The sequence below is a fragment of the Rhagoletis pomonella genome, unplaced genomic scaffold (genome assembly GCF_013731165.1).
Source record: "Rhagoletis pomonella isolate Grant_MI unplaced genomic scaffold, Rhpom_1.0 Rhpom_scaffold_00001, whole genome shotgun sequence".
NCBI lineage: Eukaryota > Metazoa > Arthropoda > Insecta > Diptera > Tephritidae > Rhagoletis > Rhagoletis pomonella.
In genome coordinates this window covers 81,347,777-81,364,850 of record NW_023458555.1, presented here as the reverse complement: position 1 = coordinate 81,364,850, position 17,074 = coordinate 81,347,777, and the positions used below count along the sequence as shown (strand labels likewise).

Genomic DNA, 17,074 nt, shown 5'->3' with positions numbered 1-17,074 from the left:
TGAGTAGGCAATTCAGGAGTAAAGTCCTCTCTCGACGTACGAAAACCGCGCTCTATAAGTCACTCATCATGCCCGTGCTGGTATATGGCGCAGAAGCATGGACAATGACAACATCCGATGAGGCGGCTCTTGGAGTGTTTGAGAGAAAGATTTTGCGGAAGATTTACGGGCCTTTACGCGTCGCCGACGGCGAGTACCGGAGTCGATGGAACGATGAGCTGTATGAGCTTTACAACGATATGGACATAGTGCGGCGAATTAAAATACAGCGGCTCCGCTGGCTTGGTCATGTCGTTCGAATGGTCACCGACGCTCCAGCTCTGAAAGTATTCAACTCGGAACCCGCTGGTGGTAGCAGAGGAAGAGGGAGGCCCCCACTGCGATGGAAAGATCAGGTGGAGAAGGACTTGGCTTCACTTGGCGTTTCCAATTGGCGTCAGTTGGCACAGAGGAGAAACGACTGGCGTGCTTTGCTGAACTCGGCCAAAATCGGTTACAGCGCCAAAAAAGGAGAAGAAGACATACACCTCGTACATATAATGGAAATATTCAATTCAAATACTCCCGTACTAAAATGAAGTATTTTTCACTACACGGATGGCGTTTTGAACGTCTCGGATGCTCTTTCATATGTAATTAAGAAGGTATATGTATACAAAGCATGCACAGCTCTGCAAAAAATTGTGCGACTAATCTCTAAAGAGAGTATTCCGAGATTACTCTCAATCGGGTACAATTGGGCATTATTTAGTCGCAACTAGTCTCATCCGGGTACTATTGGGGATCAATTAGTCTCGACTCGTGCCTTACGGGTATAATTGGATATCAATTAGTCCCCGACTCATCTCTAACGAGTACTATTAACGATTTAATGATATGTACGCACTTAGTAAATGGAATTTCATGTGCGGCGATGGCACATAGAGAGAGTATTCGCTTAACAAAACTGAGAACCACGGTTCGAATCGCAGCTGGCGCAAATTTTTATTTTTATTTTTTTAAAGTGACTAGTCGCATTTTATACCCGTTCCGGTATAAAGTTGAACAATTAGTCTCTTCATAGGACATGCTCGAACAAATGCGAACAGTTTATTCCATATAAAGAGATCAAAAGTGGTATTAGTCACATGTTCCTTTGCGATTGCTCCCGGAGTCATTCCGGATTAGTCGCATTTTTTGCAGGGAGCGGTGAAACACATACACACATACATGGTATGACATAATGCACAAATCGCGCGCTGTGATGTTGATTCAAACTCAACATTGAAAACAGCTTTACATGTATGGCTGTAGCTGAGTGTGCAAAGACGTTTGATACAATTAGTTGCGGCCAAGAGGGTCCGGGTTCAATTCCCATCAGACGGAACATAAAATTAATTTTTTTCTTCTTAATTACGAAAAAGCATCTGTGCACTTCACAACCACATATTTTATAACGTATATACTCAAATTTAAAACGAGTTGGGTTGATGCTCTTTCGAATGCGTATTTATTTCAATTTAGCACGTTATTTTTTTAATTCTAAAATTTTTTCCCCTCAGTGTTGGAATGTGTGGTTATGAAATTCGATACGATACTAGAGTTCTGGTACTAGATTCCAAAAAATATCGTTTTAAAGCTATAGAGTAGAAAATATCGGTATCGAATGCCAAAAATATCGATATGGTATCGTATCGTATCGAAATTCGTGTCCCTAGGTGGGAGAGAAGTGGAGTGTGGATCGCCAGAAGAAAGTTGTGAAATCAATGAAGCAATCATTGAATTTTAAGTGTAATAATCAATTGTTTCACTTGGTTCGAGGTCCATAGAGAAATCGGTGTTTGTATTATTTTCATCTGTGTAATTATTGTTCGGGAGAATGTGAGAGATATCACTGGTGGAGCATATTTGCTCTTTTTGTTCTTGTTGATTTTATTTGCGTTTTAGGTGTGTGATATTTTGTTTTTTTTTGCTATTGCTTGTTGTTGAATATTTGAGTCATTGGTTAGTACGTGGGTATTGTTTTTTATTATGTTTTTTGTGGAAGTGGGAGTAGTTTCCACTAAGTTGTTTTAATTATTATTCCTTTCTGGAATAGAGCGCTGTTCGTGCGAAGTAGAGAGCACGTTCGCGAAGGTGAGAGCTGTGGATAGGTTAGTTGTATTGTCTTTGTAATATTGTCCAGCTTCGCGCATAAATTTTTTTTTTTGGGTTTTTATTTTCAGTATCTCTTTTTGTTGTATGTACTTTGGACACTCTTTAGAATCGCGCATTGCTCTCGGGAGCATGTGGAGGAAATTGCAAATGACACATGTTGGATCGTTTTTGCAGTGGTTGTCTGTGTGGCCAAGAAGCTGACATGTTCTGCATCGCATGGGGTTAGGGATATATTCTCTTATCTTAAGAGTGTACCATGAGACGTCAATTTTGTTTGGAAGAATATGTGAATCAAAAGATTGTAGCACTACACCGGAAGGAACAAAAGAACCATTGACATTTTTTTTGAATTTATAAACCTTTGTTACGTTTAGCTCTTTAATTATCTCTTGTTCTGGTATATTATTTAGACACGGAGCACAGATTGTACCTTTTACGGTGTTTAGCTTTGCATGTAATTTATACTCGATTGGACAAACTCCCTGTAACTCTTTAGTGCGTACAAAGCGATCGGCTATTATTTTTGATTTCACTAACACCAAAAGATTGCCATCTCTTATGGGTTGGATTTTTATGATCTCTTTGCTAATGGCGTATAGTGCCTGTTAACAACTTAGCAAAAGTAATCAGATAATGTTTTATTTTTTTAACTTGCAGACACAACTATAAATTATGGTGATTGCTCTTGAAACTTTGTGCAATACTTGTTTAATTCGAAAGTAACGTGTTTTTACAATGTGATAGTAACTCTTAATATAAACTATTGCGCGATAGTAATCGACGTGTGAACTCTACGAGTGATAGCCGACGACTGTGTGAAAAATTTACGGCGTTAAATTTTTCTTCTGCTCTCTTAACAATTTCTATATGTGCCGATAAAGTCAATGCTCTTGCTTCTAGTTTCAAAATCGATTCTGGCAAAAAAATTTATTTAAATAATAAGAACAAATCCATATAAAAATTGTTTCGAAGTTAATTCAACATTCTATTGGTAACCCCGCATAAGTGCTCGCAACGTTGTCCTCAGAAATTTCTCAAAAGCTGTTTACGCAGGTAACTAGTGGATTTCCATTTTCTTACTTTTGTTAAGAGTGTGTGGTGTGATGTGGTGTACACAAGCGACTTAAGGTCTGATTCGCATAAATTCGCACAAGTTCCTAAACGTAACACAACTTTACAAAACTTAAGGCTGATTATGCTTCGCATGCCACCAAATTTATCTGTACTACCATCCTTATGCATCCTCGTAATAGGGTTATTCACGGTGTGTGAACAAAGATAGCTGATTTTTGGTTTCTTTAGGTAAATGCATTTGTTTACAGAAAAATTCATTCAAGTGGCTATTGAGTATATTTGTAGTCCAAATTAAGTCGACACTAAAGTTCTTTCCAATTTGACATAATTTTCAATGTAATATCTGTCAAAATATGCAAATAAAATATGTATGTTTTTCTTAAAAAACTACGTAATTAACTATATACATTAAAAGATATATTTACTAGAAAGAGCATACAAATACCATTGATTTGATATATAATTTTATATAGTTCGGTTTAAGGACAACTGCCAGCAGTGAAATAAAACAATTGTATTTATATTATATTTTATTAATTTTTTTCATATAAAACGATATCAGATTTAATTGAGCTTATCTGAAATTATATTTTTATATGCAGATTTATAAACTATATTTTAATACGGTATTTTTATTTTTATCCTTAGTAGATGAAAAATGTCAATTTTAAAACTTTACTAAAATATCGATTTTCTTCTGCTTAGAAAATAAAATACCATATTAAAAATTTTTTGCCAGCTAGTACAAATGATGCCATATGGCATCATTCTAAAAAGTACTTTAGATTCACATTTTGGAAAAAAATTAAATTGAATGTTTTATATTAAGTATTAAAGATCATGTAATAAAAAAATCGGATTTTTAAAGCCCGAATCTAAAAAGATGTACCGAAAGGGTTAATATGAAATGAAAAATTGGAATAAAAAAATAGCGCGATATTTTCTTCCAAATTTTCGGCTGCAGCGCTTTTTTCTTTTGTTATATAAAATCATATTTTAATATTTAGTGATACTACTGAAAAATTTTTTATTATAAAACATATGTCCAATTAAGCGTGTTTTTTGCTCTTTCTTATCTTGCGCATGTCTTTTAATATAGTTAATTGCGTATTTTTTTAGGAAAAATATAAATTTTTATTTAAAACAACTAAGAAAGTCTAAGTTCGGGCGGAGCCGAACATTAACTACCCGGCGCAAGTATTAAATATATGTTTTCCACCTTTCCGAAAGCTACCGCTACATGATAAGCCGGGGTGTATAAATTTTAAGTAAATTAGCGTCCTTAAATTTCGAAATATTGAAATTTCAAGCATTTCTGAAATTTACCGTTATATGAAAAGCGGCCGTAATTTTAGTCCGATTTTAATAGTTTTCAATGCTTTGCTTTTATGTGGCAAGCACAATACCATTCTGAGTTTGGTACAAATTGCTAGAACGGTTAGCGAGATACATATATGTGATCAAAAGTGGGCGGTGCCACGCCCATTTGCGAAAATGTTTTAATATTCTTATTTTTCGGCTAAAACTCATTGTAAATATCAGTTTTGAGTGAAATATCTTTAGTAGTTACTAAAATATCGCACTTTTCGTATTTCTGAAAATTACCGTTATATGAGAGGTAGGCGTGGTTATTGTCCGATACATACATATGTCAGGTTTTTCTAAAGCTTTTTAAAAATAATTCCTCATTCTCACTCCTTTGGCTGTTTCAGAATTTGGGGAATCTGTAACTTCATCAGCGTTTTTCGATCTCAGTTTTTGTAATTAATTTTTAATACTTTCTTCTGCGACTGGTTTGAAAAACTAGTGCTTATAGTGAGCTAAATAGGTGTATATGGAAAAAAATTATTGTTTTCCTGGAATGAAAATTTTGAACAAAATTCTGTTTTCAAAGTCGTGGCTGCCTGCCGAATCGGATCAGAATATTGTTATTTTTTAAAAAGCATCCCATTTTTTATAAGCATTTGAATGCCAGATAGTTACGTAATTCTTATCTAATTCAAGGTCAGATCTATAGCATTTTGTAACGACCGCCATTCATATGTATATTCATAGCTTGTATTTCATTTCACTTGATAGCATACTGTTCTATGTTTTACGTCTAAACTCCTCGTAATGTCATATAAAATGCAACTTTGTTTAGCTTGTAAGATAATTCTAAAATGCATCACGCCTATAAATACTCGTGCTAGCATTGTAAATCTTCACTTTTCGTCTTAGCGTCGGTTGAGTTGGTTCGTCCAATATTGCTTCGGACAATTAACTTCATTAAAGACAATTTAGTATACGCAGATTAGCTAACGCGTTTTCATTCGTGCATACAACTCCCTCTCTGTTTGCGACTCTCGTCCGGATTATCGAACAGGTCCATCAAGAGGCGTAGTCGCGGTCACTACAAAAGATTAAGGAATTGGTGTGACTGGCCAATCCTATGACATTTTGTTTAAGGAACGGCAAGTCATACTCTTCATTGGCGACCAACGTGGGGCCTGAACAAAATGGGGACATTCTCGCCCGAACAATTTTCACAAATATTGCTAGAAGCGGCTGTTGTTCTCACAATTGAAAGACATCGTCAGCGAAGGGGTGCAACTCAATATGATATACGGCCTCCTGTCAGTGAAGATAAGAGAGCGCCTGCATCGTGATGCATTTTCGACGTTCGATGAACTCCTATCACGTTGCCGAGATGCGGAATTGGTTCTGGCTGAATCCAATCAACTTCCGGCGGCACTAGCTGAGAAGGCGGAACGCGGGCCCAAAAGGTGCTCTTACTGCCGATTACGCGGTCACACCGTAGATGTATGCTTAAAGAAGAAGAAGGAGCAGCAGGCACAGCAACAAACTACGACGACAAGTACAAGTGCAGCAGCGCTGCAAACCAAACGCACAGCCACGTTTTCCTGTTACGGCTGTGGTGCACCGGGTGTGTACCGCGCAAATTGCACAAAATCTAGCGGACACAGCAAAGAGAGTCCACAATATCTCGCGTTTAATAGCGTGAATACCACCATTGTCGGAAGATCCTGTCCATTGGTCCACATCGAGATGTTTGGTTTGAAAGGAGAAGCTCTCTTCGACACGGGAGCGAAAACGTCTGTTGCTAGCGCAAACTTGAAGAAAATATTTACCATTTGCGGCATTACAATCGGCCATAGAGTTCGGAAAATACGGATGATATCTCTTTCAAATGCTACGAAGAATCGTACTCTGATTAGAGCGGACTTTTTGGAACAAGCGAGCATTGTGGTGAACATGGCCCAACGCTACTGGTACTTCGAAGACGATCCCAAGGTAAAATTCGAATTTGCCAAGCCAAGTGTAAGTGGTCTGCCGTCAGCTATAGACATAGCGGGCGCACATGTGGTAACGAGCAATCGGCTATCGCCTCGTACTAAAGCGGTAAACGAGTACTCAAACTTCTTTCGCTACGTTATGAGGAGTGGCACTAACATCGACGATGCCGTTTCCCCAGAAATATCCCCTGAAAGAAACTATGGACCAGCAGTAAAAGAGAAACGTTTACATTCAAACGACTACTCTCCACACTCAGTGCAGCAAATTTTTCAAAAGTTCACTACCGGTTGGTAAATCTACGCCCGAAAACTCCTCTCGTCTGTTTGCGACTCCATTTAAGGTAAAGATTAGTGGTTACGAAGAGTTTTGCGAAGAAAATTTTTTCCCTTTAAACTCTCTTGAGTTGAGTCCACCAACTCAGACAGCTGGTTGCGAACTCACGTTTGAACAGCGTAGAGATTTGGACAAGCTGTTGCTCGAACATAACGAAGTATTCGAAGAGTCAACATTTGCAACACCGTTTGCCACACATAGCATCGATACGGGTGAGCATTTACCTATTGCTTCGCCACCATATCGTCTACCACCGCAGCGAAAAGCTTTGTTGAGACAAGAAATAACCGAAATGCTCAGGATTGGAGTAATAGTAGAGTGCGAATCGCCATGGGCAGCTCCTGTAGTTATCGTACCCAAGAAGACAGGCGATCTGCGCATTTGCATATCCAGTACAGTATCCTCTTCCACGGATTGATGACTTACTAAATGAAGCTAAAGTTACCAATTTCATGTCGACATTGGATCTGCAGGTTGGCTACTGGCAAATCGGCGTGAAGGAAGATGACCGGGATAAAACTGCGTTTGTCACACCTTTTGGTATGTATAAATTTACGCGCATGCCTTTCGGATTGCGAAACGCGCCAGCAACGTTTCAGCGATTAATAGATCGGCTCAAAGCATCTCTAAGTAACTTAACAATATTTGCATATTTGGACGACATAATCCTATGTTCAGGGAACTTTGAAGAACACCTTGAAGAACTTAGTACACTTTTCAACCGTATACAACAATTTGGTCTCAAGATCAATAAAGACAAATGTCAGTTTGCATGTCGCGAAGTGAAATATTTGGGACACATCCTGTCACCAGATGGCATAAGAGTGGATCCCCAAAAGGTCACAGCAATATCTGGGTTCTTGCCATCGTATGGGCTGTCCAAAAGTACCGTGGCTACATTGAGGGATCCGAGGTAACACTAATAACGGACCACCGGTCGCTTAAATGGTTGACGACGTTAAAATCACCGACTGGACGCCTAGCGCAATGGGCATTGCACTTACAACCTTACAACTTGCACATCGACTACAAGCCAGGGAATACAAATGTTGTGGCTGACATGTTGTCAAGGCCACCTTGGGAAGCCAGACATGACTCCGAAGAAGAATCCTGCCATATATGCTCGTTCGCTGTTGATTTTCCGCGACGAGGAGCGAAGGAAATCCGCGACAGCCAACTTGGTGTCTCCAACCTAAAAGCTATGAGCGAGTGCTTCGAGGAAAAGACCGATGATGCTGCGCATTGGGCCAAGAGTGGATTCAGAATGAACGACGGCGTTCTTTACTGCTACAATGATGAGGACAGCGAAGACGGACAGCTAGTTGTTTCCGAATCCGAGCGTCCAGAAATTTTGAATCACTACCACAACAAGGACACGGCGGATCATTATGGAATCGAACGAACTTTGTCCAAGATAACATCGCGTTATTATTGGCCAGGAATTCGGAAAGATGTCGAGACCCATGTCAAGCATTGTGCTGATTTCCAGCGCTACAAGGCAACAAACCTGAAGCCGATGGGCGTATACCAGACGACTTCCAGCAAGCAGCCTTAGCCATCGACTTGTTCGGACCATTGCCATCCGATATGAATGAAATGGAGTGGATTTACATAGTGGAAGATGTTGCAAGCCGCTGGGTGGAACTTTTTCCATTGAAAGAAGCTTCCACTTGCGAAAACGCTCATCGACGAAGTATTCTTGCGCTATGGAGTCCCAAGGCGAATCATTAGCGATAACGGTGTACAATTCGTGTCAGCTGTAATGCAAAAAAGTTGCCTTCTATCTGGATATACGCCAAGTATTCACGCCAGTTTACCACCCACAAGCGAATCTTGTAGAGAGGAAGAATCGCGATCTGAAGACGCAGTTGTCAATTTTGTTGGGCAGAGAACACCGAAACTGGGCATAGAAGTTGTCGGCCATACGCTTCGCCATTAATACGACACGCTGTCAAAGTACCGGGTATACTGCCGCATACCTCACATTTGGGCGTGAGTTAAGAACGATCGATGAAGTCCAGCATGATTTGAGAGCCATCATCCATTCAGAGAACTTCATTGCAGAAAACACACCGTATCTAAGCACTCTCGCGGAGGTTTTCCAAGCTGCAAAAGAATCCGAATGTCAACAGCAAGATGCTAATAAAGGCATCACCAATCCACAACGACGCGACCAAGATGGACTAGAGATTGGTTCCAAGGTCCTTGTGACCACGCATGTTTTGAGTAACGCTGCCAAGGGCGTAACATCAAAGTTTACTCCACGCCGAGGTGGGCCGTATATCATTATTGGCAAACAAGGTTCCACTTCCTACGTGATTGCTCATGAGGACAACCTCCAATATCCATTGGGCACATACCATGCGTCATCACTGACACCATATCGCTGTTCCAGCGATGTTCCCGACGGTCCAATTAACATGATACGGCGCCAAGGACGTCCCCGGAAGACAGCTTAGGATACTTCATCGGGTCGATTTCAGTATCCTAGGGGGAGACTGTAACGACCGCCATTCACATGTATATTCATTGCTTGTATTTTATTTCACTTGATAGCATACTGTTCTATGTTTTACGCCTAAACTCCTTGTAATGTCATATAAAATGCAGCTTTGTTTAGCTTGTAAGATAACTCTAAAATGCATCACTGATGATCAGCATCGTCATGATCGCCTATACGCCTACTCGTGCTAGCATTGTAAATCTTCACTTTTCGTCTTAGCGTCGGTTGAGTTGGTTCGTCCAATATTGCTTCGGACAACTAACTTCAATAAAGAAAATTTAGTGTACACAGATTAGCTAACGCGTTTTCATTCGTGCATACAACTGCCTCTCTGTTTGCGACTCTTGTCCGGATTATCGGACAGGTCCATCAAGAGGCGTAGTCGCGGTCACTACAAAAGAATAAGGAATTGATGTGACTGGCCAATCCTATGACATTTTGTTTAAGGAACGGCAAGCCATACTCTTCAATTTTAATTATTTTAGCATCGATTCTCTTTATAGCCAGACGTTGATCATTTCTGCTGGAAATCCCAAGTGAAGGAGCTTCCTGTTTGGCTACCACAGAAGTTTTTTGCCAGGGATCCAATGTATATCCCTACGAAAAAATATTGCCCGACAAGTAAACAAAATTACTGTTTTTAAAAGTTTTGCTAAAAATAAATTCCCCAAACAGCCCCAGTTGAAATTATTGATACGAATATATGTAACATCAAAGGCACATCACGAAAATTTGGTTAAGAATTACAGTGCAAACTTTCTTCTTTTGTGTCTTGTAGGTTTTTTTTAAGATTAGTCCAGAAAAATCATAATAAAGAAAAAAACCAATGCAGGCATTTAAAACACAGAAAAAAAATTATTATTAAAAGGACTATGTTCTCTTTGACGTACGTTAAAGTTCAAGTAAAAGTGGGAATTTGTATGACTACCCATTGATAGCTCGGTTATATAGCTTAATAAATAATATGTTTAAAGACATTTTTATGAAACTTGATAAATATGATATTTGACCAGTTTTGTTACACAAATACTCCCACGACCATAGGCAAATATTGGCTACAATTTGTAATTTTGCCATATATACGTTTTATCGATGCACTTGCACAACATTCGCATTCGCAAAAGCTCCGCATTGATTATTGCGAATGCGAAAGCGAATGCGAATGTTAAAATTAATGCGGAAGTTCCGCGGTTGCGAATGCGAATGCGAATATTCGCAACAACCCTGTTTCGAAGTACGAAGTACAAGAGCGAAAAGAGAAGTACTGTACTTCCGACAGAAGTACGGTTGGTCACACTAAGTATGCATAATCAGACGATTATCCAACCTTCAATCCCCGCCATACACAACACAAATGGCTTGAAGAAAAAGGAAATTTCACTTGGTTTGCCTAACCACTTGTGTGGTGTATTTCGTTCTTTAGTGCAAAGCTCTATGCAAAATTTGACGAATTTTATAGACGATTATTGATACAAAAAATCACATTGTCAAGCCAACGAAAATAATTCAGTGTCGCAAAGCACGTAATAGCGGAGTGATGAATTTCAAAATACATACTTATAATGGACCTTCGCCAATCAGTAGAAAAGTTCTATGGCGAGAAAACTTTTTTCTATGGTGAGAAAATTTTACATTTCTGCTGTGCCAATTCGTAACTTTTACTGCTGGGAATTTTCGACAGTTGCTTTGATGAAAATACGGCCAGAAAGTTAAGCAACCATACTGCAGCGTTTGTACAGAAAATATTTCAATTCTTCCAGAATAGAGAGCCATGCACTTATTAGACGTCTAATAATATTATAACAAAAAACATGTAAATGTGCTGATTGCTGTAAAATTGTTCACTAGACCTATGGGCTCGGCAATTTTTATTCACCTCATAGTTGTCAAAAATTTACCACCCAGAGTACTTTTCTATCAATTGGCACAGACCCTATAATCAAAAAAATAAATTTTTTTTAATATGCACTAATTTTAGCATTTGTTTCTAAAATCTCCAAAAAATGCTGAAATATGGCTAAAACGCTTTATCTTTTAACAATTAGCATTTACTTTTTATGCATCAGGTGATAAAGTATAAGAAAATAACATGCTCGAGCATATTTTTGGTTGCCCTATTAATAAGTTATCCTTTTCTAGAAATCCTAAAAATGGCAATTATCAACTATGGTTGTAACCCCTGTTTCGCAACCCTCTAAGCTCCACAATTCAAGTCTTATTATCCTCACAGTATCCGGAAAAAGACCAACGTGCTAAAATTTCCAGATTTTTCAACATAATTTGACTGTACTAGTAAATTATTTTAATTTTTATTATATTTTAGTTTGAATATGATTATCTTCTACAATTAATGCCTATTGAAGGATACGGAAAGGTTATTGGTACCTTGGATGACACCATTGTTCATTCGGAGATGTCAGTAGATGTAACAAATATCAGTTTAAGATTAAATAAGTTCCGCATTGCCCAGTTCAGGTAAGTTGAAAAAACTGCGTAAAATTATTATCATTTAAATTACTTTATCATTTATCTTTGATTACTCACAACGATTATTAATCGGGTTACTTAAAATATGATTACTCAAAAAAATGAATTTTGCTCGTTAAAAGAGTTTGCTTTGGAAAATGCTTATTTTATTTTTTAAAATCTGTATATGAAAAAAATATTTAATTTTAATTTTTGAAAACAGAAACGTTGTTTTCAAAGTATCAAGGAACTTTAACTACTTTATATCGATGGTCCTGTGCAATAACGACACAATTCAAAATTTAAAAAAAAAACTGTTACTTCTGTTAAGTGGCTCATGTCTATAATCCTTATCGGATCAATGTCTAAATTTTAGTACTTAATTTAGCAATCCTTAATGCTTACTTAAGCAAGGGTTGGAAATGGATTAGACACGGATTAGAGACAAGAGCCACTTAACAGTGGAAACAGTTTTTATTTTTTTGAATTTTGAATTGTGTCGTTATTGCAGAGGAACATCGATATGTAAAGAGTACTTTGCAATCTTGATTACTCATACTGTCGATTAATCATAAAGGAAATTACTCAAATATTTTTGTTTTTGAGTACGTAATCATAATTTCCAATTAATCGAATAATTGACTTAACTACTTTATGTTTAATTAAAATTTTTTATAATCAATTAATCGCACAGCCCTACTTCACATATATGTGTATTAGACTGCATCACTCCCCATCGGTACTGTTTTTCTATTGGAAAATATTTCGGAAATATATTAAGATTTAAGCGAGCTGGACCGATTTGAAAATACCTTCAAAAATGGAGTTTTTTATGAATAGTTTCTTAAAGATGTTTTTGAAAAAATCCTCTCGAAAGGCAAAACGGTTTAAGCTTAAAAAATTTACATAAAAATATTAAAAAAAAAATTAAAAAAAAGTTTGAACGGAATCGTAATAATCAGATTTTTGATGCTGTTTTTTAAGATTGGGAAAAAAAACTTGAATAACTGAACCTAAACTCTTCCGATTTAGATTTGTGAGGTATCATTAGAAAGGTATTTTCTCACCCCTTTTTTTTCTTTGCTAATAAGCTCATTCAAAGGATAAGAGAGAAAGGTAGGATGAACGAACATCACTCAAAATTAAATTAATATGTGTTGGTATTTGACAAAAAAAATTGGGACATGAATGACTTTTTTGCAAGGAATGAAACCGATTCAAAATAACGTTCCGGTTTGGGTTTCGGTTTTGCTAAGTGTTTCGGTTTCGGTTTTGGTTTCGTTCTTCAAAATTTATTTCGGTTTTGGTTTCGGTTTCGTTCCGGTTTCGGTTTTTCACAGAAATTTTGTTGATATTATTTAAATCACAATGTCTTAAACGTTGAGGAAAGAAAATCGAAAATTACAGTTCATTGATAATATCAACACTAGGTTCTTTCCCTAACAATCCGGACCGGATTTGGTAATTAGAGAATAAGAGAAACATTTTCTTTCAAAAATGGAACAAAGTTCAGAAGTACGGAAGCGCAAAAACCCACATTTCGTGCCCACAAGTCGATAAACAGCTGATTCACGTTGTTCTTGTTTTTGTCACTTATACCATGTTCTGACCCAAGAACGATAGAATACAAGATTCGCAACGGGTAAACAAAGAATATGGCGAAGAACAATGAGTTGACAGTTGTGAATTTGCAGTGAGAAAACGTGTGTTCTTCTCGATTCACCAATTTCTCAAGCCATCTTTGAATATAGCAAATTAAGCACTACGTTAACAAAAAATATACAACCACTCTTGAAATGTGTTCAAAAGAATAGGTCTTATTAATTGATTAATTAATTTTGTGTTTGTATTGCAGGTCCCGAAAAAGTGATAATATCTTAGCGCAGCGCATGTTTTCCTGCAGAAAGTGGTCGATGCTTGCTTACCTCCGATTTTACTTTGTAATTTGTGGTATTTCAACGTTTTCAACTCAACATGTCGTGTTTAAAAGTGGTCCGTAAAGTGCTTCATGCATATTACGCTGGTGTCTAAATTGTATGGCTTCTCCTGCCGGCAGAACTCTACCTACTTTCTGGCCAAGGCGTCGTCGCGGGGAAACAAAAAAAAACTGCATTTGGGGGCTTTACCCCTACGGCTGCTGCAATTCAACACACGACACGACATTTTTATAAAGTTTTTATTACAAATAAAACGTTTTTTATTCAGAACGCACGAATTACTTCGATTTTTCACTCGAAAGTACACAATACGTTTGCAATACGTTTGCACTTGTTTCTAAACAAAAAGTTTGTTTACGTATTGCCATAAATGTCAAAGTCGGCAAAACCAAAGTAGCGGTTTCGGGAATGCGCCACCTTCAGTTCATTACACCATGGTTCTGACCGACATCGGAAACATGTTTTCGTTGCTAAAGCTGGTTTTCGACCTAAAACTTGTGTTTTCGTCCATATAAAATCTGTTAAACGAAAACCAGTTTTGGCTGAAAATTACTTACTTTCCACTCATTCCAATCGGTGTCTTCACTAGTTTTTTTCGATTATTTATACCTGGATTATTTATAACTGGAAGAAATCAACATAGCACAGACAAATATAGAATTTATAAATACTGCCACCAGGTTGATTCCTGAATTCGATGGAAAGCCAGAAAATCTAAGATCATTCTTAGATGCACTTTCTTTAGTAGACACACTAACAGGAAACCACGAATCAGTAGCCGTTAGTTTAATAAAAACTAAACTAAAAGGCAATAGCAGAAACCTCTTAGACAGTGAGCCGACAATTCAGTCTATCATAGCAAAACTAACAGCATGTGTAAAAGGCGAAACCATTGAAGTAATATCGGCAAAAAATTTTAACATTAGACAAAGTGGTAAATCCGCTAATACTTACTGCAATGAGATAGAAACACTGACCAAATCCTTAGAAAGCGCATACATCGCTGACGGCATACCTTGTAGTCAAGCCACCAAATACTCAACCCAAGTAGCAATAAAAGCAGTGACCAAAAATTGCACCATAGATAGAGTAAAACTCATCATGGAGGCAGGTGAATTCAACTCCATGAACGAAGCAATAGGAAAGTTTGTCGGAAGTTGCACCGAAGCAACTGGACAACACAACACTATCCTACACTTCGGAAGATCAAATAAACCCTGCCATGGAAACAGAGGAAATGGTAGAGAAAGCTACAGAGGTGGTAACAGAGGAAACTACAGAGGAGGAAATCGACAAAACAACAGAAGATACAATAACAATAATGGTAATAGAGATAACAACTCCAACTATCGTGGAAACCGTAACCGAAACAATTATAACCGACAAGAAAATGGTCGAACTAATAATGTTAGAATAGCTAACAATAACCAAGAACATTCGGAAAACTCTCACAGTCCCCTAAGATCAAGTCAATAGAAAGAAAAGTGTATAATCTTAATCTTAACTTGAAAATTTTTATAAAAGTCCAATTAAATGACACTAACAATACAATAATATTATTAATAGACACAGGAGCAGATATTTCACTAATAAAAACTGCACACTTTAAACAAGATCAAATAAACACACAAATCATTACATCATTAAGTGGAATAGGACAAGGTAAAATAAAATCAATAGGAACTACACACTTCGATCTGAAGTACAAAAATTTCTTAGTTCCGCACACCTTTCACGTTGTGCACGATGATTTCCCAATACCTTGTGATGGAATCATCGGTATGGATTTTATCAGAAAATACAATTGTATTCTAGATTTCAACGAAGATTTTGATTACTTTGTACTACGTCCACCTAACTTTCACCAACACATAGAAATACCAATAGCAAATACATGCAATGAATACTTACCCTTGCCAGCAAGATCAGAAGTAATACGCCAAATAAAAATTAAAAGTACGAGTCAAGATATACTTGTACCAAAACAGGAAATTCATCCAGGTGTATTTATAGCTAGCACTCTTGTAAGAGCAAATAAAGCATTCATTCGCATTCTAAATACAAATTTTCACACAGCAAAATTTGAGGAATCAAAAATCATAACCGAACAAATTAATGATTATGAAATTGTCACAAATAACCAAGTTAATAATAACAGTAGAAAAACAGAAATCTTAACCATATTAAATAAACAATTTCCAAGTCAATTTAAAAATACCTTAACAAACCTTTGTTCAAAATTCACTGATATTTTTGGTTTAGAAACTGAACCGATAACAACTAATAATTTCTATAGCCAAAAATTGCAAGTTAAAGATAATACACCCGTATATATTAAGAACTATAGAGTACCGCATACTCACAAAGATGAGATTGACAATCAAGTGAAAAAATTTATAGACGATGGAATAGTCGAACCATCACACTCCGAGTACAACAGTCCAATCTTACTAGTACCAAAGAAGCCACTACCAGGCTCTAAAGAAAAAAGATGGAGACTAGTAATAGATTACAGACAACTGAATAAAAAACTCGTCGCAGACAAGTTTCCACTGCCAAGAATAGACGACATCCTAGATCAACTTGGCAGAGCAAAATATTTCTCTTGCTTAGATTTAATGTCTGGATTCCACCAAATAGAACTGGAAGATAAATCTAGAAATCTTAAGTCATTTTCAACGTACAATGGATCATATAGATTCACTAGACTTCCATATGGACTAAAAATAGCACCTAACTCATTCCAAAGAATGATGACATTTGCTTTCAGTGGTTTAAAACCAGATCAAGCTTTCTTATATATGGACGATTTAGTCGTATTAGGATGCTCTGAGAAGCACATGCTTTCAAATTTAACTAATGTCTTTGAATTATGTAGAAAACACAATCTCAAACTACACCCCGAAAAATGTTCATGTTTTAAAACGGAAGTAACATATCTAGGACATAAGTGTACTGATAAAGGGATACTACCAGACGATAGTCAATATTCAGTAATCAAGAATTATCCACAACCTACTGACGCAGATGGCGCACGAAGATTCATAGCCTTTTGCAATTACTATCGAAGGTTAATCAAAAACTTTTCGCACCATTCTAGACACATTACGAGACTAACAAAAAAAAATTTACAGTTCGAATGGACTGAAGATTGTGAAAAAGCATTTAATTATTTGAAGAAAGCATTAATAAGCCCAACATTACTGCAATACCCTGACTTCGGGAAAAGAGTTTTGTATAACTACAGACGCAAGCAAGTATGCTTGTGGGGCAGTTTTAACCAAGGAATGAAACCGATTCAAAATAACGTTCCGGTTTGGGTTTCGGT

At 37.2% G+C, this 17,074-nt stretch overlaps 1 protein-coding gene across 1 annotated transcript in view; it reads left to right on the top strand.

Annotated features, from left to right (window-relative positions):
* Positions 1-17,074, top strand: part of LOC118748034 — a gene marked incomplete at its 5' end in the record, with an annotated part of 366,474 nt that overhangs the window by 144,779 nt on the left and 204,621 nt on the right. The window contains 1 exon segment of the mRNA XM_036482326.1: positions 11,667-11,818. Within this exon segment, the coding sequence (XP_036338219.1) occupies positions 11,667-11,818 (152 nt within the window).